The sequence below is a fragment of the Chelonoidis abingdonii genome, chromosome 22, assembly GCF_003597395.2.
Source record: "Chelonoidis abingdonii isolate Lonesome George chromosome 22, CheloAbing_2.0, whole genome shotgun sequence".
Taxonomy (NCBI): Eukaryota; Metazoa; Chordata; order Testudines; family Testudinidae; genus Chelonoidis; species Chelonoidis abingdonii.
The window spans coordinates 22,781,806-22,807,052 of NC_133790.1; the positions used below are offsets into that span (position 1 = coordinate 22,781,806).

General features: G+C 48.9%; 1 protein-coding gene across 5 annotated transcripts in view; it reads right to left on the reverse strand.

Moving 5' to 3' along the window:
• The window catches only part of CABP1 (calcium binding protein 1), a 105,169-nt gene that overhangs the window by 2,062 nt on the left and 77,860 nt on the right, over nt 1-25,247 (reverse strand). For 2 of the 5 annotated variants that reach the window (XM_032773682.2, XM_075060111.1), the window contains exons 2-6: nt 10,008-10,184; nt 4,329-4,359; nt 3,430-3,573; nt 1,305-1,414; nt 598-745 (exon numbers count right to left, since the gene is read on the reverse strand). In XM_032773682.2, the coding sequence (XP_032629573.1) occupies nt 598-745; nt 1,305-1,414; nt 3,430-3,573; nt 4,329-4,359; nt 10,008-10,184 (610 nt within the window). Of the gene's footprint in view, nt 1-597; nt 746-1,304; nt 1,415-3,429; nt 3,574-4,328; nt 4,360-10,007; nt 10,185-10,874; nt 11,028-17,897; nt 18,016-19,555; nt 19,668-25,247 lie in introns of those variants that run through there. The other 3 variants (XM_032773685.2, XM_032773686.2, XM_032773683.2) reach the window with 3 other exon arrangements.

Here is a 25,247-nt window from a genome sequence, read left to right on the forward strand (position 1 = left end):
CACCTGCGTTAGAACAACGTAATTTCCACACTAAACTTTTTGATGGACACTGACACAGTATGTCTACACAGCAGCTGGGAGATGTGATTCCCAACTTGAATAAATGTAAATGTTCTAGCTCTGCTCGGGCTAGCACACTAAAATAGCAGTGTGGCCACAGCGGTATGGGTAGCAGCTCAGGCTAGCCGCCTGCATATGTACCCAGGGGGCATTGAGGAGGAAACAGAAATCCATCATTGGGCTGCATGTGGCCACAAAGAGGTTTCTCTTCTGACACAGGGACAATCTATCCTACTTTGTGATCCATGGAGACATGCTTATCACTGAGATGCATTGAGAAGAGTTGTACAGCCAGACACTATTAACCAGGAATTTCCTACACCAGCCATCTCTCCCCCAATAGCCTTATCCTAACTAGGGAGAATCCCAGGAGATTCTGATCAGGCTGCCTCTCACCCCATTCCACAGATACCTGGGCCTCTTAGAACATAGAGATCATTTTCCTTCCTGTATTCCTGAAGCAGGGCAATGACCCAGTCTCTGATCCGAAATCCTGCCTGCCCCAGTGAAGATGGACAGTAGCGCATTCTCTCTCACCTTCAAAATCCACGTGCCCATCTCCATTCAGGTCCACATCTCGGATGATCTCTTCAATATCCCGATGGCCCACCTGCTGCCCCAGCAGCTTCTTCATGGCCTCCCGCAGCTCACTGGTGCTGATCTCTCCATCACCGTTGGTGTCAAACTGCAGGGAGACAACAAACAACAGCAGAAAGAGCACAGTCAGCTGGAGTGGACCCTGACTTGCTTTCTTGGGTACCTACAGTCTCCAGACTTGAGTCCCATGTTTTCCCCTCCTGAGTGCACATATTTGTCCATGAGGTCCCCTCAGTCTCTCTTGGCTCTCTCTTTCCTTCCTTAGGCATCATTTCTCCTCCTGCTCTGATGCCACCCTGTTCCCTCAGGTCCTTTTCCTCTCCTCACAGACCCTATACATTATTGCTGTGCTTGGCCCAGCTTCCTCCTTTGTTCCCTTTCAGGCCTTTGCTCTCCTTGTTGCTCTCCTTGGGCTCCCCTCCTTTCCATACTTGGTTTCTCTTCTTTCCTTCTCAGGGCCCTCTTTATTGTATATGCTCACTCCTCCTCCTCATTCCCCCACTGGTCTTCTCTCTTCCCAGCCTTTGCTCTCCCCTTCTCTCCACTTTTACTACATGAGAAGGGGCGCTCAACTCTCTGAGGGGGTCACACAGCACAGGGGGCATTCACCTTTCTGAGGGGGTCCCGCAGCATGGGGTGGTGCTCACCTCTCTGAAGGCATCACGTAGCTCCTTTACACCAATCATATCTGCAGTTTCTGCCAAAAGTTTTGGTCCCATCAGCTCCACAAAATCTTCGAAATCCACATGGCCGCCCACTTGGGACCAAGGGGAAATTTGCGTGTAAGACATTAATACGTCCTTTTTCCTTAGCCCAGCCGAGCACCCAGGGTAACACATCCACAGATGGCTTCTACTGGAGATCAGCCACCTATGGGAGGGTCAGGATTTGACTCTCCAGGAGGCTCAGCACAGAGAGTGCAGTTCAGGGGGATGAGAAGCAAAGGTGGCTTTATACCATCTTTGCACCCTCTGGATTCTGGACAGGGCTGAAAGGGTCCTAGCTCCTCTAAATTACAGCAGGCCACCTCAGGCTGCCTATGGGCAGCAGGCAGCTCAGAATCCCCACAGTACTGTGTGCTATGGATCTGCTCCCAGCATATACCATCCCTCAGGGCTTGTGAGTGAGCAAGCACATGGCAGCCCTGCAGGTTTGTGTGAACAGAGGGAATTCTGCCTCAGACAGTTGTATTTCCCATATGGGCCCTGGAGCAGAGGAGAAAATCTGTCCCAGAAGCTCAACACTACAGCTGGACAATCTATTTGTAACAAGCAATGTATTCAACGAATTAATGCATTTTCCTTTTTATGATGTTGCTGAAATTGGTGAGGAGTTCCTCAAATTCCTACCTGTTTGTCAGATCACCAGACTGACCTAGTTATACAGCCTGTGAATCACCAAACCGCCTGACCTAGTTACACAGCCTGTGGCTCACCAAACCGCCTGACCTAGTTATACAGCCCGTGGATCACCAAACCGCCTGACCTAGTTATACAGCCCATGGATCACCACACCACATGACCTAGTTATACAGCCCGTGGATCACCACACCACATGACCTAGTTATAGAACCCGTGGATCACCACACCGCCTGACCTAGTTATACAGCCTGTGGATCACCAAACCGCCTGACCTAGTTATACAGCCTGTGGATCATCACACCACATGACCTAGTTACACAGCCCATGGATCACCACACCGCCTGACCTAGTTATACAGCCTGTGGATCACCAGACTGCCTGACCTAGTTATACAGCCTATGGATCACCAAACCGCCTGACCTAGTTTGTGGATCACCAGGCTACCTGACCTAGTTATACAGCCTGTGGATCACCAGGCTACCTGACCTAGTTATACAGCCTGTGGATCACCAGACTGCCTGACCTAGTTATACAGCCTGTGGATCACCAGGCTACCTGATCTAGCCTGTGGATCACATGGCAACCAGTGCCCTGGTTATCTGCTATTTGTTATGTGTTATTTTCACATGGTACTGTTTCTGCTCCCTCTCTGGATGATTAACACTTTCTAGCCCAGGGAGTACAACAAATAATGCCTAGTGAATATTCCTGTGGGCACCATATAGCACTGATGCAGACAAGTGTAAGGACAAAGAACTGACGATAGAAGGAAAGGACACAAATACAGCCATATCCAATCACAGACAGGTTTGTGAATACACTTCCCCATTATTCCACCTTTCATGTGACAGCAGATGGACAGAGGGTAGCCCCTCAGCGCATCACTCCTCAGAGCTATCTCCTCAGTACTCTCACACCTCAAGCTAAACACCCCAGCACTCTGCTCTGACATAGCACCACACTCACACCAAAGGATCTCCCTCCCTTCAACAGCCAGTCTCCTTCCTAACCACACACCGCCTAGAGACCAGGTTCAATACAACAACATGCAGTAGCTGCACACCAATACCTTAAACACCCATATCAAGGGCAACATTTGACTGTGTACACATCAAGGGCAGTCCTATGCTGGTGTATCTGTCTCAACACATTGCTCTTATACCTCACTAACTATCTACAAACCCAGATAGGTTGGTAGGCTGGAGACAAGCAAACTGACTGATGCCCAGAGAACTAGGCAAACAGACAGATGGGCTAGCAGAGAGAGTGGGTGACAGACAGGCAGGCAGGCAGCCAGGAGAACAAAGGTTAGAGGAACAGATGAGAGCAAGAGACTGACAGCTAAAGCCCAGCATACGGAGGCAGAGAATGGCAGTGACAGGAGAACATGCAAGTGAGGAGTCACACTCACAATTCATGTTGATCTGCTGGGATAGCTCTATGAGCTCCATCTCGGTAGGCATGTAGCCCATGGTCCGCATGCAGTTCCCCAGGTCCCTGCAGTTGATAAACCCATCCTTGTCTTTATCAAACTCCTTGAAGGCTTCTCTTAACTCTGTCAGTGTGAATCCAATAAGGACAGTGTTGTCAGTGATGGTGTTAGACACAGTTCCCAGAACATCCCCACAAGGAGTGAGCAGCATTCTGGGATGCTAGGATCTCAGAGATGTTCTTTAGGAAGGTGCACATTCTCCCTGCAGATTCCCCGGAGAGAAGCTAGAACTAGTTGAGGTCTGAGCTCCACCCCACTAGCACTTCTGCACCATGCCCTACAGCAGTCCCTGCTCAGACTGCAGAGTCTTTGAATGGTCAGACAGTCAGCACTCCTACACTATGTTCTACAGCCCTCCTGCACGAGACAGGGCCACCGGAAGGGGGGGGGGGGCAAATGGGGCAATTTGCCCCAGGCCCCGGGCCCCACAGGGGCCCCCACGAGATACAGTTTTCTATAGTATTGCAACTTTTTTTTAAGGAAGGGGCCCCCAAAGTTGCCCGAGGCTCCTCGAATCCTCTGGGCAGGCCTGGCAGGAGATGGAGCAAATGTGATCTCCCCCAAAATCATCACTTCAACACTACACTCTACAGCCCCTCTGTCAGGAGATGGAGTGTATGTGAGCTGCCCCAAAGTCAGCACTTCTGCACCGTTCCCTATGATGTCTTCTGCAGGGAGTGGCTAGAATGGGAACAGCTATGAGCTCGTCTACCTAGTTTTACCCCATATTTCTCCCCTCCTGTGATCAGTCTGGCCAGCAGTATATTTTCACTGAGCAGAGAGAAAGTGAGACCATGGAGGAAGGGTCAAAGTTTTACCTTCAATTTCTTCTGGTCGCAGTTCTCTGTCCTGCAATGAGAGAACATCTTCTGTTAAACCCAACCATTTGATAGGAAAGTGGTGTCAGAATAGCACTTATGAGTACAGGCAGGTATGGGAGCATCACGCACAAGCAAGAAAGTGACAGAAGAAAGAAGAAGGTGATGACATGTTTAATCCGATCTACCTGACAAGGCTTTGACATCGTTCCCTTTCCTATTAGGAGGGTGCCAGCAGCTGCCTGCAGACTTCTCTGTGGAAGCCCATCTCTATTTCGCCTGGTGGCCAGGTGGGAAAACAGAAGTGTTGTTCCACACCTCAGGTCCAGCTCTCCAGCACTCCACTACAGATGGATGAGCTGGCACTGAGAGCTCCACCGTGTGCCTGTATCATTCCCCTACAGTGACTTTGGGTGGCAGAGTCTGGCACCGCTGTAGTTCGGAGCTCCTCTGAAGCTCTTACCGTATTCCCTACAGCAACTCCTGCTGGGAACGTCTGGGTCTGGAAATAGCTGCGAGCTGCACCACAACCAGCAAGCCTATAGTGATTGCTGCTGGGAGGGAAAGCAGCCATGAGCTCTCCCAATCCTATTCCCTAGAGCCACTCCTGTAGGGAGGGACTGGAACTGTAGAAGCAGTGAGCTCACCCCAGATACAAACATTTCAAACCCAAGCATGTAGGCAGAGAAACAAAATAGACAGCAGCAAGGTCATCTACAAACAAAACAGGACAAGGATTCACCATGATCAGGAAACACTGCAACTTCAAACATCCACTTTGGTTTGGTTTTTTTTCAGAGAGGGGAGGGATGTAAAAGAGTACAGGAAAACTCCAGAGACTGCATCACAAGGAAGAAAAGATGAGTGTGGAAATGCACTGCTTTCTGGTTACTAAAACCTCCTTCTAACTCCACTCATGGCTCCCAGGCAAATCCAGAATATCTGAGAATTTGGAAACAGAGACAAAATTTCCCTTCTTGTCTGAGTCCTGGCTTCTCCCCTTATCTCCCAGGGGTCTGCAGCATCACCACAGGTCCCTGGAGACAGTGCCCTTGATCTGTTTCATAAGGATGAGCTCTTGCTAATTAACCATAGGCTTCTGTGGTAACTCTAGCGGCAGCTGCCCGGAGAATACAGCAAACTAGGACACACACTGGTTTACGTCTGTGCAAAAAGGGGCTGTGCCAGAGAAATGATCAGCTTGTCATTCATAACCTTCCCAGAGGCATCTCTGTGCTGCATGGAACTTTCAGAGAGCTCAAGCTCTGCAGTTTCATCCTTCTCAGATCTGGTAATTTCAGACATATCATCCCATTTCTTCTGCTTTCATAGACACTGATTTGTAAAAGAGTTCACACCTCTTTAAAGCAGGCACAGGAGGCCTCACTGCCTTCCTATCAGGGATATCATAATGAATTACATAACACAGTGCTTAATCTGTGCCAGAGCTTGCCAGGGCTGAGCCCCAGCACCTCTGGGCTTGGTAGTTCATAGCCCCAGTATCTCTGGGCTTGCCACATCACTTATGAAAGTAAAAAAATTGCTTGAGTCCCAGGACCTCTTTTATTACAAATTAAGCACTGTTTGCATATCTCCAGCCAAGAGTCTCCAAGCTCTTTATGAACTTTAATGACCCCAGGAGTCCTTCCTGAGCACCACCAGTCTGATCAGGAATGGTCAAGATACAGAGGTATCAACTCAATTTTACAGAACAGTGAATTGACTCATGCAAGGTTACTCACTGCATCTGTGGCAGCATCTGGCTGAGAACACAGGTCTCATACCTGCTAGGCCTGTGCTTTAACCACTAGACCAGACTGTACCACAGTAGATGTCTGAAACCCCATTATAGCCAGCATCATTAACAGATCAGAATGTCCAAGAGGAAGTCTCAAGACTTTTTCAGCCTGCCCTCTATTTTTGCACATAGAGGCATTTGCATGTGCAGAGATGTGAGCACTTCTTTGTGTGTGCAGATTCTGTCATTGGAGGGAGCCAAAGACTGTATGTGCAAAAGAAGAGGCCACTCCAGGTCCCTTGGAAAATCTAGCCCAAATTGTAACTGGTGTCATAAGGCGATTTTCTGTTTTTAAGTCCAAGAAAGCTCCGTTAAAAATGATTAAATAGGAAAACATCTGCTTAAGAAGAAATCAGCTGAAACAGTGTAAAGCTTTCGGAGGAGAATATATGGAAAAAGGGATACACCTGTTCAAAGAGCTCAGGCCTAGGAATACACTAGAGGTGATCATCAACCCCTCCATCATAAGAAACTTTCTGGCATTACTTTATTTCTGTCCTATGCACGCTAAATCCTGCTGGTCTAAAGAGCCAATGAGGAGAACAGCTGTTTATAAATACATTCACTCCGCACCAGGGCTGTTGTCAGAGATGTCTGTGCTCCTCTCTTTGGAGCCTCCTAGGATATTATGAATTTCCAGGCTCTCAACATGGTGGATATAGTCACCTGCAAGCTATTGACATTCTGAATTGAATTTGGATCCAGTTCTTTACATAAGCACATATGATTTGGTAGATGTTTGTGTGCCAGTATATACATATGTGTGTGTGCACTTGCTTGAGAATATTTCTGCGTGTGTTTTAATGTGCTGGCTAATGGAATATGCGATTGTCTGCTAGTGGTTGGAGGCTGCAGAGAATAAAAACTTACAGTGAGCAATAACTAATGGTGACTTGTCTTCAGCTCAAGTGGAAGGGGATTAGGTTTTGGAACTAAAGGTCCTTGATTCTATTCCAGCTAAGAACAAGTGTGTCTTTGCGTGTGAGTATATAGAACAGAGATTTATTATGGAGGGATGCCTGACAACTGGATTTTATCTGCCATGAATCTCAGACATTGAGGATGAGTTTTGTTTGACTGGAGGAACATGTAACAGTGCCGTAACAAAGGCGAGGCAAGCGAGGCACTTGCCTTGGGCACACAAAGCCGAGGGGCGCAGAAAGTGGCAGAGGAAAAAAAAAGACACTGGCACGGAGATATTTATAACTTGGGTGATCTCCCCCCTACCCCCACCTGCTGCCCCCCTGCGCCTCCCCCGAGTGTCCCCTGGCCCCAACTTGCTCCTCCCCCCTGCCCCACCTTCCCTGCCGGAGCAGAGAGTCCCTGTCTCTCCCCTGCAGCTCTTTGCTGGCTCCCTGCAGCAACTGCTGCTGCAGGGTCCTAGTGCCCCCCACCTTCACTTCCAGGACAGACTGACTCTGAGCCTGCCCTTCCCCCTCAGACCCTTTCATTTTCCAGTGGAACCCTCCACCAGCACAGGGCCTCCCCCGCCCTCAGTCACCACTCCTGCCCCATGCTGGGCAAGGAGGCAGCCCCATCCCTCACTGCCAGTGAGGCTACAGTCAAGGGCAACAGCAGGGGAGGAGGTGCATGCAGCACCCCCCGGGCATCCACCACGGGGGAGGCAAGGGAGATTCCTGGACCTGAGAGGGGCTCTAGGAGCACATGCAATGACAGTGGTGGGGGTGAGTGTGCTGCTGGGGGGGGACAGGAAAAGGGGGGTCCTCCTCCAGAGCTTACTGCTGCCGGCAGGCAAAGGACTGGGGGAGTCCTCCTCTCTGGCCCCTGTCACGGAGCAGCCTGCCTGCACCCCAAACTCATCCCCAGCTCTGCCCCACCCCAGAGCCCACACCCCCAGTCAGAGCTTTCACACGCACTGCAACCTTAACCCTCTGCCCAAGCCCTGAGCCCCTCCAGCACCCCAAACACCTTATCCCCAGTCCCAGTCAGAGCCCTCATCCCCCCGCACCTGACCCTCTGCCCAAGCCCTGAGCCCCTCCAGTACCCCAAACACCTCATCCCCAGTCCCAGACAGAGCCCTCACCCCCCACACTCCTACTCTCACCCTGAGCCCCTCCCACACCCCAAATCTTCCAGCCCCAGACAGAGCCCTCACTCCTACTCTCTCCCTGAGCCCCACCCACACTCCAAACCCCTCATCTGCAGCCACAACCCACAGGCCTCACGCCTGCACCCCATCCTTCTGCACTCCTCTCACCCCCAAACTCTCTCCCAGAACCTGCACCCCCTCCCTCCAGACTCCCTCCCATCCCCAAACCTCCTCCCAGAGCCTGCACCCCCTTCGCACATATCTCCTCTCACCCCCAAACTCTCTCCCAGAACCTGCACCCCCTCCCTCCAGACTCCCTCCCATCCCCAAACCTCCTCCCAGAGCCTGCACCCCAATCCCCTGCCCCAGCCTAGGGCCTGCACCTCAGACCTCCTCCCTCACCCAAACTCCTTCCCAGAGCCTTGGGCGGGTGTGGGGGGGCAGAGGTTGGGCGGGGGTGGGTTCTAGGCACCACCAAAATTTCTACAAACCTGTCACCCCTGATCCTTCCCTGCAGACCTGAACTCCCAGCATTCGCGGGTCACAGGCTGATCCCTAGTGGCCACTGCTGATATCCAGCACCTCCCTCCTCTCTTAACCTGTGAGTCCCTCTCTGGATTGGAACTGGACTGGAACCAAAGACCATCTTGGAAGCAACATTACCAGCCCAAGCAGTCAAAAATCATGAGTTAGACCCCCCAAAATCACAGGCTCTACCACCGCCGCTTCATTCATTCTTCGTCAGCAATTTGGCATCAGGCCCTTCCCTCCGAGAGGGACTGAGGGACCCGCTGCTGAATTGCAGCCAAAGAGCTGGCCCTGGGAGAGGGCACAATTTTATATTCTTGCCTCGGGCGCAAAATACCTAGTTACGGCTATGACATGTAATGTACTGGATGAGTGTATGCTAGTGTGTACACCTAATCACATATGCCTATATGTGTGTTAATAATATGGTGTCTGTGTATATGTGTTTAAGTATGTTAGTATGGATATTAAATATTTGTGTACAGGGACATGTGCTTTATGTTACTGTGAATGTACATTATATTAGCATGTCTCTATGTACATTTGACATGTCTGTGTGTATATTTTTGCATATTTTAAGGTTGCAGGAATGGATGTGCATGTACGCATATATATGCTTGGATGGATAGAAATAGAAATATAGGTGTGTGCTGTATATTAGTGGGTATGTAGGTACTGATACTTGTTTGTGCATTGCTATTTAAAGGTGTGTGAACAGGTAGCTATTTTGAGGTTTGCATGTATGTGTTCTCCTGTGCAGACATGGGAGTGTGCATGGATATGTGTATGAACCTGAGCTTGTGTGTCAGGGTGAATGTGGATGGGTATGTATCTCAGGCCGTATTTGAGTATGCTCCAAACGCAGGCACCTTGATGGGACAGTCAAATCCAGTGAAGCACATATAGTGGCCATTTAGGCTCTAGGTATTAATCTGAGCCTCCATGTCTGGAATGTTGATGTCTCACTGGAGTGTCATATTTGAACGTTGGACTCCTCAGTATATCTGAGTCCGTATGACTGTGAGTATTTCAGTGCAACTAATCTATCCATCTGTATACGTATTTCTACAATGCCTACTACCTAGGTGCCAGGTTATCTCCGCACTTCTTCCAGTTCACATGCCTGAGCATGTATGTGTGTCTGTAAGTCTGCATTTGCAGGTCTGAGGCTGTAGGTTTGTGACCTGTCGCTGGGGGATCTCAGAGTCCCATGTATGGAGGCAACATGTGTGGCTACATGTTTGTGGCAATGTGGGGATTGGGTTTTGTATATTTCTTACCCAGCAGGGTGTAACTTACGTACAGGCTGCCTGTTTTCTGCGAAGCCCTTCCTCAGGAAGATGCATGCTGGCCCCAGCAGGTTGTGCATGACGGCGCAGTTCTGGGCCAGCATCATGAGTGGACCTTGGTACTCGCAGGTTGACGGTCCCTCTTCACTCGTCTGAACAGCCTTATAGCAGGTCTTCTCCTCATGACGAATCTTCCCAGCCAATCAGCAGCAAGTAAACAATACAACAGAGGAAGTTACCTCCCCATGTCTCTCAGTCTTTGATCTGATGTTTTACTGAGCTGTCTGACAGAGTAATTAGCCCTAAATTTCCTTCATCTTTCCATGCTGGGTCCCTCCCACCAGTCTAGTCCAGGCTTGTACAGAAGCAGCAGGTACAGGAGTTCACTGTCAATGACTGATAAAAGTCCAGCCAACCAGGAAGATTTCACTTTGAAATGACATCAAACTTTCTCAAAGCTGCACACATCCCTCCAGCTACAGATGGAAGGGCCAGGATAGAAAACGAACATGTCCCATCCCTCCCATCTCCAGTCCCAGAGTGAATGATTTCATGTGTGGCCTGCAAGGGAATAGCACACCCAGACATAACAGTCTGTGTGTGTACAAAAGGAGATTACTGGGAGAGAAGCTTCCGTCAGGGACCTCCACTGAATAGCAGGCACAGAACCTGCACAGAGAGACTAAGTTTGGCTTCAAGTCACTTTCAGGCAACACAGTTCAACAGCTTACAGCTCAGTATTAACACCTGTACCACAGTCATACCAAAACCGTCAGACGGCCGTTTACAGTGTCAGTGAGCTGGGTTCCCGACAATTACAATGCTAATTAGTTACAATAACTGACCGAGCCTATGAGAATGTAGTCTATTCAGTCACTTACAGTCCCAGTCCTGCAGCCTTGTCTGCTCTGCATTTTCACAGACCATTCTCAAGGAGTCCACACATCTCAGCCAGTTGGGACTCCAGAATAGAATCTGAGGTTGGAGCTCCAGGCTCCACTGAGGAGCCACTGCTGTCCTTATATAGAAATGCTTTTCTCTGGCTCTGGCGGAAATGTCTCATCCTGGTATTCCCATGCAGCTATAAAAGGCCAGCACTACCCACGGGATCTTTGGTTTTATACAATAAACATTAACAATCATATTTCTGCTTCAGGAATGAGCTCCTGCTTGTACCGATGACATTCCCAGAGTTCATCTGGAAGACTTTGTCCACAGCCATTGTCTTTTCATATTGACTCATCCCTTAAATCTTAAACTTCTTCTTTCAGGGCTGAGAAGCAGGCCACATTTGCTCCCCACTCACACTTGCTCACATTTATTGTAGCTATTTGCTGCATCTGCCATATGTTACTCCATCGCACACATGCTTTGTAGTTTACATTTTTAAACACAGTCTTGAGACAATCTGCTCATGTATAATGTCATATGACTATCCACCAAAAGCACCAAGACCAATATAACACACACACAAAAATCACAAAAGAAAGGAAATAGCATAACAGGGTTCTAATTGCAATCACAGACGGGAAGGAAACCCTTCACCTGATTATACATGGCAGATGGGGAATTTATCTATACAAATATAACAGACTAACATCAATCCACACCTGGCACATCATGGGCACAGCTAATTGTCTTGACATTTGTGTGATAATGACGTGAACATTTGCACTTTGGTACAACATATTTTGTAAATCACCAGCTTTATTTCCCAGAGTCTTTTTCAATATATAATATGAGAGATTGAAAATATACATGTCAGGCCAAATCTGTCACAGGGGTAATTCCACTGAAACCAAATTAAAGGTGAAAGATTCCAAAGCCTATTCCTAATCCCTATCTGAGCCACCTAGTCTCTCGATCTTATTAGGAAGTCAGTGGAGTTTCACGAAGGATGAGATTAGCCCTTTATTTTCCTATGTAGACAGAAATCACAAGTCTGAGGAGAGAATTGCCAGGGACACAGAATAGGCTGATCCATAGAACCACAGGTAGTGCAGAGAAAGGGAATGGGACTTCTCTAGCCTAATGTGACACCATGTGAGTCTCCCCTCACCCCTCTGCCGCTCGTGACCCAGGGTTATTTACAGGGCTCACCGAGAACTGCCCTACAAAGCACCAGTTGCTGCTGCTGCCCATTTGTGCCCCCCACCCCAATCTGGTGCTGGAAAGTCTCCCTTCCCTCGTGTCCCATAAACACATCAAGCCAAAGCAGAGGAGACAGCTCCTCCAAGAGAGGGATACAAGGCAAAAGGATGCCAGCCACCTGTTAGTGGCAGAAGCAGCAACACGCAGACCTGAGTACTGATAGAAGCAAGGTAATCGTGAGGAAGGCTCAAGCTCTTCTTCCCTCCCCTCCCCAATAAAAACCCACAGCTGTTCTGGGATGATACAAACACTTGGCCGGGCTCCTCCAGAGAGGCGACTGTAGAGCTGGCAAAAGGTGCCAAACTGAATGACTTGGAGAATTAAGCTTTCTATTTAGCCACTGTAGAGGCAGAAAGAGCAGGCTTCCCCTCATTCCCCTGCCAATGTGCCTCAGTCCTGGCCCGGAGGGACACTCCTGAGTACTGAGATTTATCCCATTTACACCTAGGTGCCTCTGCTGAGACTGTCAATTAGTGTCGTGACAGTAGGCGTTTACTTCTGCGGGGACACTGGTGCACTCTGCACGAAATAGGATGTTACCAACAAGAGACTGGATGGGAATGAATTTTGATCATGATCAGCCAGAGACAGATGTTAACCAGGGAGGTGGAGGTGAAAAGATCCACACATCAGTCCCAAACCATATCCCCTGAACCATCCCATCCCTCCAGATTATTCTGAACTTTCTGTCTTGTCTGCCAGAGTTCAAAGTGTGCCCGTTCCCTGCTCTCTCAGGACACTTCACATTCACTATTTCAGGGCTTCCTCCTCTGTCTAAGCTACTCAGGGAAGTCTCAGTTTATCTGTGTAGAGATCCTCTCTCAGATCTACACAGCTTCTTGTTCTGCCTCCACAATAAAGAGAGCTGGGATCACTGCAGTGAGAGAAGCTGCTAGGGAGAGTGTTTGGGTGACAGATGATTATCTGTCACTGGGGCTCTTCTGCCCTCTCGCTTCAATTTGAAATGATGCCCCCCTCAATGTTCAAAGAAGTGCAGGAGGCAGCATCTCTGTCATGGAAAATCCATCCTTCCTCTCCCTGAGGGAGGTTTATCAAAAGCAAGAGGCCTCCAGGTTCCTCCTAGTCACGTTAAAGTCTCTGCTTCCACAAGACAGGCCACATTTGGAAGGAACAAATGGAGGAGACCAGCAAGAAGAGGGTCCTGCTTGGCATCATTCTAGCCAAGGTGGTTCCTCAGTCTCAGAACTGGACATGAAGACTCAGTGGAGCTGGAGAGAGTGGGAGAAATCTCCCTTGCAAAGTATAGCTCAGCCTATCTCCCATCTCTCCTTGCTCACTGAGGCCACGTCTACACTACGAGATAATATCGAATTAGCTAAAATCAGTTTTATAAAACTGATATTATAAATTCGATTTCATGCGGCCACACTAGGCACAGTAATTCGGCGTTGTGCGTCCATAGTCCTGAGGCTAACGTCGATTTCTGAAGTGTTGCATTGTGGGTAGCTCTTCCGTAGCTATGCCATAGTTCCCGCAGTCTCCCCCGCCCCTTGGAATTCTGGGTTGAATCATTATTGTCGCGGATGTGTTCTGGGTAAATGTCGTCAGTCATTCCTTCCTCCGGGAAACATCAGCTTGAACCAATCCTTTCGCGCCGTTTTTCCCTGGATTGCCCTGGCAGCGCCATTTTAGGACGGCAACCATGGGAGGCCCGTTCAGCTTTTTTTTTTTCCAGCACCGTAGTGTGTACTGGATTGCCGCGGACAGGAGAGGCGATACTCTAGCACTACACAGCAGCATTCACTTGCTTTTGCATGATAGCAGAGATGGTTACCAGTCGTTCTGTACCGTCTACTGCCGGAGTAAACTGGCAATTGAAATGACGGTTATCTCTCCCCCTCTGTACTGTCGCTGCTATCATGAGTGCCCTGGCTGAAATCGGCCGGGGGCGCAACGCAAAGCAAAATTGGGATTGACTCCCCGAGTCAATCCCTCCCTATGGTTTCTAAAATAGAGTCAGTCCTGCCTAGAATAAGGGGCAAGTGTATTAGAGGACCGTGTATCGAGAGCACAGCTGCTCCGTGTCAGTATTTCACAGGGGGTGCCCCTGCAACAACCCCACCCGTTGCTTCCCTTCTCCCCCACCTTCCTGGGTACCGTGGGCAGTGTCCCCCCCCATTTGTGTCATGAAGTAATGAAGAATGCAGGAATAAGAAACAGAGACTGTTAGTGAGATAAACATGAAGGGAGGAGGCAGCTTCCGGGCTATGACAGTGGAAGCCAGACAGATCTTTTCTTTAAGCGAAAGGGAGGGGGCTGAGAAGCTCAGCCCCATGGCTTGCCTGCCTATGAAGATCCAGGCAGTAGCGAGCCATTCTGTTACCATTATGGGAGAAGCTGGGAGCTCATTCCCCATTGCTATGATACCAGTAGTTATTAGCCAGTTTGTTCCTATCTACTGAGGCGCAGCCAGGAATGTGCAACTCAGGTCAACATGGCAGATATTCAGACGGACTATACTAGTCATATTGCCCCCCAGTACCGTCTCTACCTCGGGGAGGGTGAGAGAGGAGAGAGTGGATACTGCTCTTCACTGCTGCGTAGCATCGCGTCTACCAGCAGCATTCAGTACACATAGGGTGACATTGAAAGAAGTCAAGAAATGATTTCTTTCCCTTTTCGTCATGTGGTGGGGTGGGCGCGGATAAACTGAGAAACTATTCCTGCTGAAGCCACGCCCAGGACACTGTGTTTCGAACCTACAGACATTGGAGCTCAGCCAAGAATGCAAATACTTTCTAGAGACTGCTGTGGACTGTGGGATAGCTGGAGTCTCAGACCCCCTCCATCCATGAGCGCTCCATTTGAGTCTCTGGCTCCCGTTACGCTTGTCACGCAGCGTCTGTGTATCCTGGAGTTTTTTTTTTGCCAACGCTTTGGCATTTCGTGTTCTGTAACGGGCTCTGATACAAACAGATTTGTCTCCCCCATACAGCGATCAGATCTAGTATCTCCCGTACGGTCCATGCTGGAGCTCTTTTTGGATTTGATGACTGCATCGCCACCTGTGCTGAATCAGAGCTCCACGCTGGGGCAAAGCAGGAAATGTATTCAAAAAGTTTGCGGGCTTTTCCTGTTTACCTGCCCGCTGCATCCGAGTTCAGATTGCTTTCCCAGAGTGGTCAGTGGTGCACTGTGGATACCGCCCGGAGGCCAATAAGTGTCGATTTCCGTCCACACTAACCGTAATCCGATATGGATATGTTAATATCGAATTTAGCGCTACTCCTCTCGTCGGGGAGGAGTACAGAAATCGATTTAAAGAGCCCTTTATATCGATATAAAGGGTGTTGTAGTGTGGACGGGTACAGCGTTAAATCGATTTAACGCTCTTTAAATCAATTTAAACACATAGTGTAGACCAGGCCTGAGTTTACCCTCAGTTTGCCAATGTCAAAACCTGAGGAAGAGAGGACAAATGTTATACAGAGCCGCAGACTGAGGTTATGTCATGTAATGGTCTGATCCTGCAAGGTACTCAGTGACTTCAGGCTGCAATGAGGTCAATAGCAGTGTAGGGGACTCAGCACCTCACAGCACTGGGCCCTGAGGCCTTAATATAAGGGCCAAAGTGGAGCTTGCAGAGTTCTATAATGCTGCCTGTGGGCTTCCTCATCTTTAACCCCTTCATTCCTACTCTTTGGAACTATGTGCAGAATGCATCACTTTAAATGGCTCTTAGGAATGAAGGATTAAATACAAATAAAGGTAGGGCTAGACAGGCTACAAGATCCAGAATGCAATGCCATTTTGATCTAAGCAGCCAGGGCCCGCTGTATGCTGGGACATGTATTCTCTGCAAACCACATCTCCACATTAGAGACAAGTGCAGGTACATTCTGTTCCATTTTATGTGCATTGGAGGCAGGCTGCAAACTGCTACAATGGCCCTTTCACATGTGCAAAGTTTGGGTACTCCAGCTGGCTGAACCCCAAGTGCCTCTCCTGCTTCTTCCCCAGGATCACACTGACCAAAGGGAGAGCTCAGCCCTGTCTAGCTGCTTTGGAATGAATTGCCTCATTACATACCCCATAAATCAGCTGGGTCTGCTGGGATGGGCTCACGCCCGCACAGCAATGCTCTGTCATTAGCAGGAAACACTCCAGATTTAACTTACACTTGTGCCTTGTTTGTGGTAGCGGAGTTTACAGCAGTGAGCTGCCCCACAAAAATGACAAACCCAAGACCATAAAAAATTCACTGCTAGCAAGGCCTCCGTGCCGTGAGCGTCCTTGTGGCAGGGCCATGGCTGGGGAGGCCTCCACGCCGTGAGCTTCCTCATTACAGGGTCATTTCATGTCTAGCAAGGTACTCAGTGACTCCAGGCTGCAGTGAGAGTCCTCACAGCTGCACCATTTCACTGCTGGTGAGACCTCTGCACTGTGAGATTCCTCATGGCAGTGCCACTTCATTGCCCGCAAGGCCTCCTCATCATGGCTTCCTCACAGCAATGCCATTTCACGGCCAGTGAGGCCTCCACGCTGTGCGCTCCCTCACTGTGGTGCACTGTCATTGCCTATTATGACCTTCCCCTTTGTAAGGAACAAGCAGAGCATTTCGTGGTAAATTATTATTTGGTTCAGCGTCCCCAAGTGAATTCCTTCCTCCAGATGGCCTAATGGGGATATTCTATCTCAACGCCTTCCTCATCCTTATACACACAGTGCCCAGGGAGAACTATTCCCATTGCCAATTCACCCCATAGTGGCAGCACAGCTCCTAAATGTAATTAATCCATGAACCATTCTGAGACCTAAGCACACAGCAGCCCACAAGTAAAATGCAAACAGACACACATGGCAGTACAGGTGGGCATGAATGTGTACACACATGGGGCATGCTTACACATGAGGGAAAGCACGAACACACACACTTGAGCAAACATGGCAAAACACATGCTCATACATCAGCATGCCCACATATATATGTAAATACATGCACAAACCTGGATACATACAAATATGCAAATACACAAATACTCAGATCCACACATATGTGAGGACACCAAGAATAAATGCACACATGCAGGCACAAATACACATACACACTTATACATGTGGACACGCACTCATGCATACACTTAACCACACATCCTCACTCACAGATGTTGCACACATATGCATGAGTATGCACACACGGAAATGCAACACACAACACACATATTCATGTGCTCATTTGCATACACACAGAGAGGGACATATGCTAATAAATATGTGCTCCCACATTTTCACATGCATATCTGCACACATGTAGAGAAACAACACAAATATTCGCACCTTCCCATGCACACACATTTGATAGATACATCTTAACTTGCACACGTGCATATCCACACAAATCTGTGCACATGCTCACATGTGTGCATATATAACCAAATAATATGTACACAAACATGTGCCCACATGCTTGTGCACATATACATGCACCACATGCAAGTGGACAAATGCATCTATATGCACATACAAACATTTACACACATGGATGGAAACATGCCTACTCGCATACCTACACACATATTCACACACCAGCTTTGGCATTCATCATTGCAGGTTCTGAACAGTGCATTTGCATTAACAGCTCTTAGGAAAAGGACTTCTGGAGGGAGCTGAAACCTTTGCAAACAAGTCTGCATGTTCCTCCCACCTTCCCTTCCCATCTACCTGCAACGTCATCCGTCCCAGGAAGCAGGGCCTTGAAATACACACAACGCACTTCAATTCAGGGAACATACCTTTTTCGAGAGGTTTCTCAGTGGAGACTTCACACAGTTGCCCATAATTTGTTGAGTCTGCCTTTCCGATGGACTTGGTTATAAAGGAACCGAGGCAATTGATTCCATTAAAGGTATCCTTGGGAGCAAAGCAAGAAAGGCAGCACCAGTCAAATCCAAACAGCTATTGGCTGCTGGCGCTTCCCTTTTCAGGGAGCTTTTTCTCTCTGCCTCTCTCTGTGTTTTTACTTTATGTTCACTTTCTTGAAAAAATGAAACAGGAGGAAAGGGAGGGGAGAGAAACCGAAAAAGAGAGAAAGAGGAAGAGAGAGAGGGAGGACAGAAAGAGGGAGGCGGAGGTATATTCTACATCAGATTAATGCTCAAATCCCTCCCACCCCCCTCAATCTGCAGTGAAGATTGTTTCACTCATGGGAGAGGGCTGATTCAGGGGAAATTAGAGCACAGAGGCACCATAAGAAGTGATTTCAATGATGAGTCCAGGGAATCTGGCTACTTTGGGTCCACATAGCCAGTGAACATCTCATTCTGTATCTCCCCTGCCTTCCCCTCCCCTGCATTTCCAAGTCCTCTGAGCTTTTCAATTACCAAAAAGCCAGGCTAGATGGAAGGCAATTCATTTAGAGGCTCTGAGCAGAGATCGGAGCTCAGACCAGCACAGCAATGGACCATTTATCTAGATGGGACATGCTCCTACTCTACAAACAATAGAAGACCTGGGAGCTGGCTCCCTTACTGCTCTTTTCCTGCTTGGCCAAAGCAAGTAGCTGAAGGTAGCAACCCAGTGCTTCTAGACCCCACTTCACCTCCAGAGAGTAAGTTTTCATAATGAAGGAGAGATGAAGTGCCAGCCAAATGCCAGAGTCTCCGCTGCCTTCTGTAGTTAAAAAATAACAAATGATTGGCTTTTCCCTGCACACATGTAAGCAGAGATGGGCCCAACCAAAACCCTGCCAGTGCCAGTACTAGCCCATTGGGAGTCCTAAGCAGGAATATTTCTCCTCCTCTCTCACCCCCCCCCACATATAATTATTAATAGGGGATCCCCTTGAGCTGCTTGGGGTCCGAAGCAATTGCTTAGTCTGCTTATGCCTAGCACCGACTCTGCCCCTGGATCTGGACTGATCCAAGTTCTGAGGATGTACTGGAAAAAAGTTCAGATTCCAGATCCAAATTTCATAGATCACTCAATATCTGCAGTGAGCTGAACCAAGCACTCAGCTCCAAACACCCTGGAAATCTAAGGCTTCCAACACATATATCTGAATATGAACTGTAAGTCCATCTCTCATTCTAAGGCACATGGAGACAACAGAATCTTCCTCCTTCCCCACCACAGGGCAATGCAATACCCATCCCTGAAGCAATCGATTCCCAAACAAATTTACTTCTGGCTTGAGAAGGCTGAGAACGTTCAATCTGAAGGGAGGTTTAAATTACAGAAAGGATCCACCCCCACCCCATGCAATAGGGCTTTGAATTTAACGGTGGATGCATCCTCAGCTATGAAGCCACCCTGGCTGTGGATCCACAAGAATAACTAGACCATGGAATGGAGAGCCGCTTCCATCTATAACTGCAAAGACAGAGATGATGCTGGAGCTGCAGCTGTACTTTAGAAGATTCATTAATTTGCTCGGAGATTTAGGAGTTCTCACCTACAGCGGAACTGCTTTACAACATTATTCGCAAGTGTGGTTCCAACAACAGCTGTTAAGGGATCGACCCCAGCATCTTAGCCCTTGTGCTGCTGTGCTGGAGACATAGAGTTATTCCCATTCCATGAGTTCTCACCTGTAGGATTGTAAGAATGGAGAAGGATGAACTGTCAAGGCAACAGCAAAGAAGTAATTTTTCTGCATTCATGCTATCCGGTTGTAGGAAATACTGTAGGATCCCTAAGTGTGAAGAGAATTCACAGCTATTCCACAGCCCTGTGGTCTCTTCTACCAAGATTCACTTCAAGTATTGGTTTAGGAACCCTGACTGTGATGGGAGCTGACAGCATCTCCAGTTCCAGTCCAGCAGGAACTACTCCTCATTCTGCTAGTATTACAGAAAGGTGAAATCCCCACACCCTATGCCCAGCCTCTCAGTGCCCCTTGAGTTCCTTTTACAGTGCATTCTCTGGGACAGATCCTGCACAGGGTTATACCAGCAGCATCTGAAAGACATAGGGCCTTCAAGATGGAAAGTTCACCATGGAGGAAGTTGTGGTGGCAGAAATTGGTCAGAAACTGCCTGCCATCCAGGGCAAATGGATGTTATCTATCCCTGAAAAGGGGTTTGGGCAGGGAGGATGGGAAAGCACAGATCAGGGCATCTCCGGAGCAAACTCCATGGGCAGAGTGTCTATGGAGCCCTGATGAGAAATTTAGCATCTCTTGCCTCCACATTCCCAATCCCTACAGAACGCCTTCAGGGAGCACAATGCTGATATCACAGCCCACCCTCCCTTGGAGTAGAGGCAGTAGCGTAGCTAGTGGGGTACAGGGGAAGCAGCCACTTCCCCTCAGCACATTTTTCGAAAGTGGTGCCTGAGCAGGGTGTCTGGGAGCTGCCAGAGCTCTGGGTCCTTGCACAGCGTGGCACATCACAGCGCAGCTCGGCAGTGGGAGGGGGAAGCTGCTGTGGCGGCAGCTCAAGACATTCCGGCACTAGGCAGAGTGCTGACGGCTTCACGGCGTGGAGGGGCTGCAGCGGGGTGCCCAGCTCAGAGTGTGGGAGAAGAAAGTGAGGGACAGGAGGAGGCGCTGTTGCTGCCCGGGCACAGATGCTGCTGCTGCTCCAGCTCTCTGGGCAGTGGGGTGCAAAGTGCCCCCTGAGCAGCGCCGCCCGCAGGGGGATATATTGGCTACTTCATGGTTGCAGGGGCCAGCAGCAGCAAGGGCTGCAGCGACCTCTGTGGGGGTGGGCGAGGGAGCGCGGGGCTCCTCCCCCTCTCCCCAACAGCACTAACGTGCGCACACAAGTGGGGGTGTGCGAGCAGTGAGTCTCCCTCCCAGCTCCTCTCCACAGGCACAGCCAGAGCCACACGTCGCAGGACTCCAATGCAGTCGCCCGCGCCTGGCCAGCAGGACTACGCGCTGTCACGCAGGGCAAACGCGCCCCGCACGGCTGCTGTGGGAAGCCTGGCCACAAACAGGGGATTAGCTGCAGCTGCCTCTCTCTCCTCCCCGTTCCCGCTCTCCCGCCAGCGCTGGATGGCTGGAGGATGGGCACTTCAAGGTAAAGATGCACTTCGGTGTTGTTTGCCACCCTTGTAAATGGGTGGCATGCGGGTCGCTGCATTCTGCCCCGGCAAGTGGGCGGGGCTTGGTCTCCATTCCCCGTGGGGAGCTGGCTCCTAGATCGCGCCGGACTCAGCGGGAACCAGCAGGAGCTGGGCGCCCTAGTGCTGTGGAGGGGGAGGAGATAGCTCATCAGAGGCACCTGGGCAGCCAGGTAAGCCCGGATCCAATGAGCGGGGGGGGGCGCAGCATGTCCGCGGCGTGGCCAGAGGCGCTAAGGGGGGCGTGGCCAGAGGAGGAGCAAAGGGGGGGTGCCTTTTTTATGTTTGCTCCCCCTGCACTTAGAACCTGGCTATGCCACTGAGTAGAGGGGGATTAGGTGGCACAAAGAGCTGTAATTCACCCCTCCCTGCAGCAGCGTCAGTGAATCAGATCTTCTCTATGTTCTGTCGTTTTGTGGACCACAGTTTGAGAACCACAGATGCAGGGGAAAACACGGGACCATGTCCCTGTGAGAGAATTTGCTCCAGTCCCAGCCTCACTCAGCAGGAGAGCTAGAGGAAGCACTAGCCAAGGGGAGCTCCCAGCTCCTCCTCTCCTGTGTATGTGGCTACTGGTTCGAGCCTGCACTGTTCAGAGATGCTAATGAAGTGCTGATCTATACTGGATCAAGCTGTTGGCCGTTAATAATGTTCTTTGTCAGCTGGAACCATCTCTGGGCTCCTTGTTTATTGACAAAGTGCCTGTCTCCCTTGAGCAGAAGCTGCCACATAGCAAGTGAGACATCTTGGCTCCTTCCTGAGACAAATTACTCCAATTCCAGAGCAAAACTACAAGAGAATCACCTCCCGGCTGCTCATGAATCTTGCTGTGACAGGTAGCATAGTGGCCAGGAACACTCCACAACTGATAAATATCTGCCGCCTGTGTTGTTCAAGAGGGGAGGAAACGGAGCAATTTATCCAGGCTTCTATCCCCAGAGATCGCCCTGGCATAAGGATTAACCAAATCACCCAAGCTGCTCCAGGAGAAAGTGGAAAGGCAGGGAACCGCAGGGGGGACAGGACGGAAGACAGACAAAGCATAGGCCAGGGGTAGGCAATGAGTGGCCCAAGGGCCAAATCTGGACCCCCCAATGCTTTTGAACGGACCATGAAATCTTTTTATTTACATATTATCATTATTGTTGGGTTTTTTTATTATTTTCTCTGGAGTCTGGACCTTGACTATACCTTGACCAAAAATTTCGGACCTTGACAAAAAATAATTTATTACCCCTGGTATAGGGGAAGGTCCAAGAGGAGCACTTCCAGGTCTGGAAGGGTGTGGTGTGTCTGGGATTAGACCCATTTTGCACTCAGGTGTGCAACATGGGCAAAATCCTAAATCTTCAACCCCTCCCTCTGTATATAGAATTCCTCTAAAGTAAAAGAACAGAGCACCTGTCGAGCAAGCCTCCAATTTAGGATGTAGAGAACCTAAGCCAGTGATACTCAGACTGAGGCTCGTAAGCCACAAGTGGCTCTTTAATGTGTGTCCTGCAGCTCTTTGCAGCATATGAAATTAAAACACTGTATGATTTAATTATTAACCAATCGAGATGCTTTTACTATCTTATTAGCCAACTGTAGTTAATATAATAATACTTGGTCAGTCACTTTGCTGGCTCCTGAACCACTGGGGTCTTGAGTATCACTGGCCTAAGCATAGCTACTGATGCACATCCTAAGCAGCTGATTCACCTTACAGGCTGTGGTCCGATTCCCATTCCCATCCCTCAGCACCTCTAGTGATGTGCAATGAGATGTGGCATCAAAGCTGTCAGAAGGGGAATTAAGAAATCTGGAGGGAGGGAGCCAGAAATGCAAAAAGGCCAGTTAAATCTATCTTTCCCTCCTCCTCTACCTCTGAAGCTGCTGTGCCTAGGAGGAAAAGAAGCCTAGGAGTCAGCAGAAGGATCCATGTGCACACAAGTGATTTATGTGGGTACACATCAGTGGGTGGATTTATGTGGGTGTGGGTGCAGGTAGATGTGTGCATATGTGTTTGCCCACATACATTAGGTTTTCTTTAGAAAAGTCGAATTGTTTCATAAAACCTATTGAAACATTACTGGGCTTTTGTGAGATTCATTCTTGCCTGGGTCCTTGCATTCCCACTAACAATTCCAAGGATGGGGCATGGAGCCTGGCTTGGATGTAGTCTGGCTTGGAGTTGAATTTATCATGCAGGAAGGAGAAACTTGCTATGGAGACTGATCACGGCTTGGAGCAGGAAGGAGCCTGGAATGAAGGTTGGGATAGGCACAGGGTAGGGGGATGGACTAGATGACACAATACTGTCATTTTTTCCATCTCTAGATTCTATGATCAGAAGCAATGTTGTTCTTGAGAGAGATGGAGACTAGTAAACTATGTTTTCACCTGTAATAGCAGCTATCTATTATAAGACACCCCTTCCTGCTTATGAAGAAAATATGGAACCGACACCTTAGATACAGACATTAAAGAAAGATAAAAGTCATTCTTTCCAAAGAAAAACATTGCTGTGTACTGACTGTGATTAGTTCAGTGGCAGCTGCTAGTGGCTACTTCCAGTAGCAGAAACAGCCCCGAGAGAGATCAAAAACCAACTCAGAAACTGAGATGTGAGGGGGGAGGAGGGGAATTTGCTTTGTCAGATTGCAGCCTAGCTTGGCAGCATAGAATAAAATTGTTTCTACTGGGCAAGTAACAGTTTCCAGAGGACAAAGCATTCCTGTTCCTTATCAAATTTCAGGTCCCTTACAATATGTGATCTTCCATCTTCTAGGACAACAGATCAGACCCCTTTTTATGACTGGGGTAGCAATAATATTAGTGTGGTGGTTTAATCTCTGGTGAGAATATATGTATGAGATTCAAACTCATCCCCAGTGGACCTCCGTTGAAGTCAATGGAGCTACCGAAGGGATGGATTTGACCTATTGTGTACTTGGAAGGTTTCACTGTTTTTTATCTTGAGAAACCCATCTGACTCCTGCCTGTTTAATTTATCTCACACATACGTGTGATTTCTACCTGCTTTGGTTTTGAATTCTTTCTCTCCTTTGCCATGAGTTTGCATCTGCATTGCTAGCTTTCAACCTCGTACCTACTCACCCTCCACACAGTTCTACATAACTCTGTAGAAATAGAAATAATGCAGTCATGTGTGTTGGATGACTTTCAATGAGCCTGTTGATTAGGATTTATTAACATCCTTGGCACTACATTGTCATTGGTATCAGGAGTCCTTCTGTTACAGCTCCCAACCACTGGTACCAGCACTGGGCCTCCAAATACCTGAGACTGGTCATCTTTCCGCCTTCTGTGTTAGGCCCTGGAATGTTATTGCTGCCCATTCAGTTGTGTGTTTTCCAACCAGGAATGGAGCTTGGACTGTATTATATGCTCCAGTCAGGCAGCAGCAGGCACAGGCTGGTACAGGGAAAGTCTTAGTCTAGTAGGCACGTACAGCTGCCTGAAGAGTTTGGGACTTTTTTTATTCTTAGGTGTCCGTTGTTGACTCATGCTGACTATAACATTAAATGAGTGTTTCCCTTCTGCATTACACTAATTGGATCAGATTCAAACACAATCAGAAAGTCTGTTAACAAAATTGAACCTCCACAGATATCTCCCAACCCTCTCAAGGTATAAGAACCCTGACCTGCAATTGCTGCTCAGGACAGTTTTATCTCTAACTGTTCAAAGAAAAGCAGTGGGCCTGAATCTCAGTTACACACTGTGGAGTGGAAATAGCCCTCTAGTTTAAACAACCTTTCCCTTCAGTGCCCATCCTTGACCTAAACTCAGGAATAGGGGAAATGAGAATCACTTGCACTGTCTGGAAAAAAACATGACACTGCAGAAAAAGATGGTTACTCACCTTTGTAACTGTTGTTCTTCGAGATATGTTGCTCATATCCATTCCAGTTAGGTGTGCCCGCACCGCATGCATGTTCGTCGGAAGATTTTTACCCTAGCAACACTCAGTGGGTCAGCTGGGTGCCCCCTGGAGTGGCGCCACTATGGTGCCAGATATATCCCCCTGCCGACCCAGCCACCCTTCAGTTCCTTCTTGCCGGCTACTCCGACAG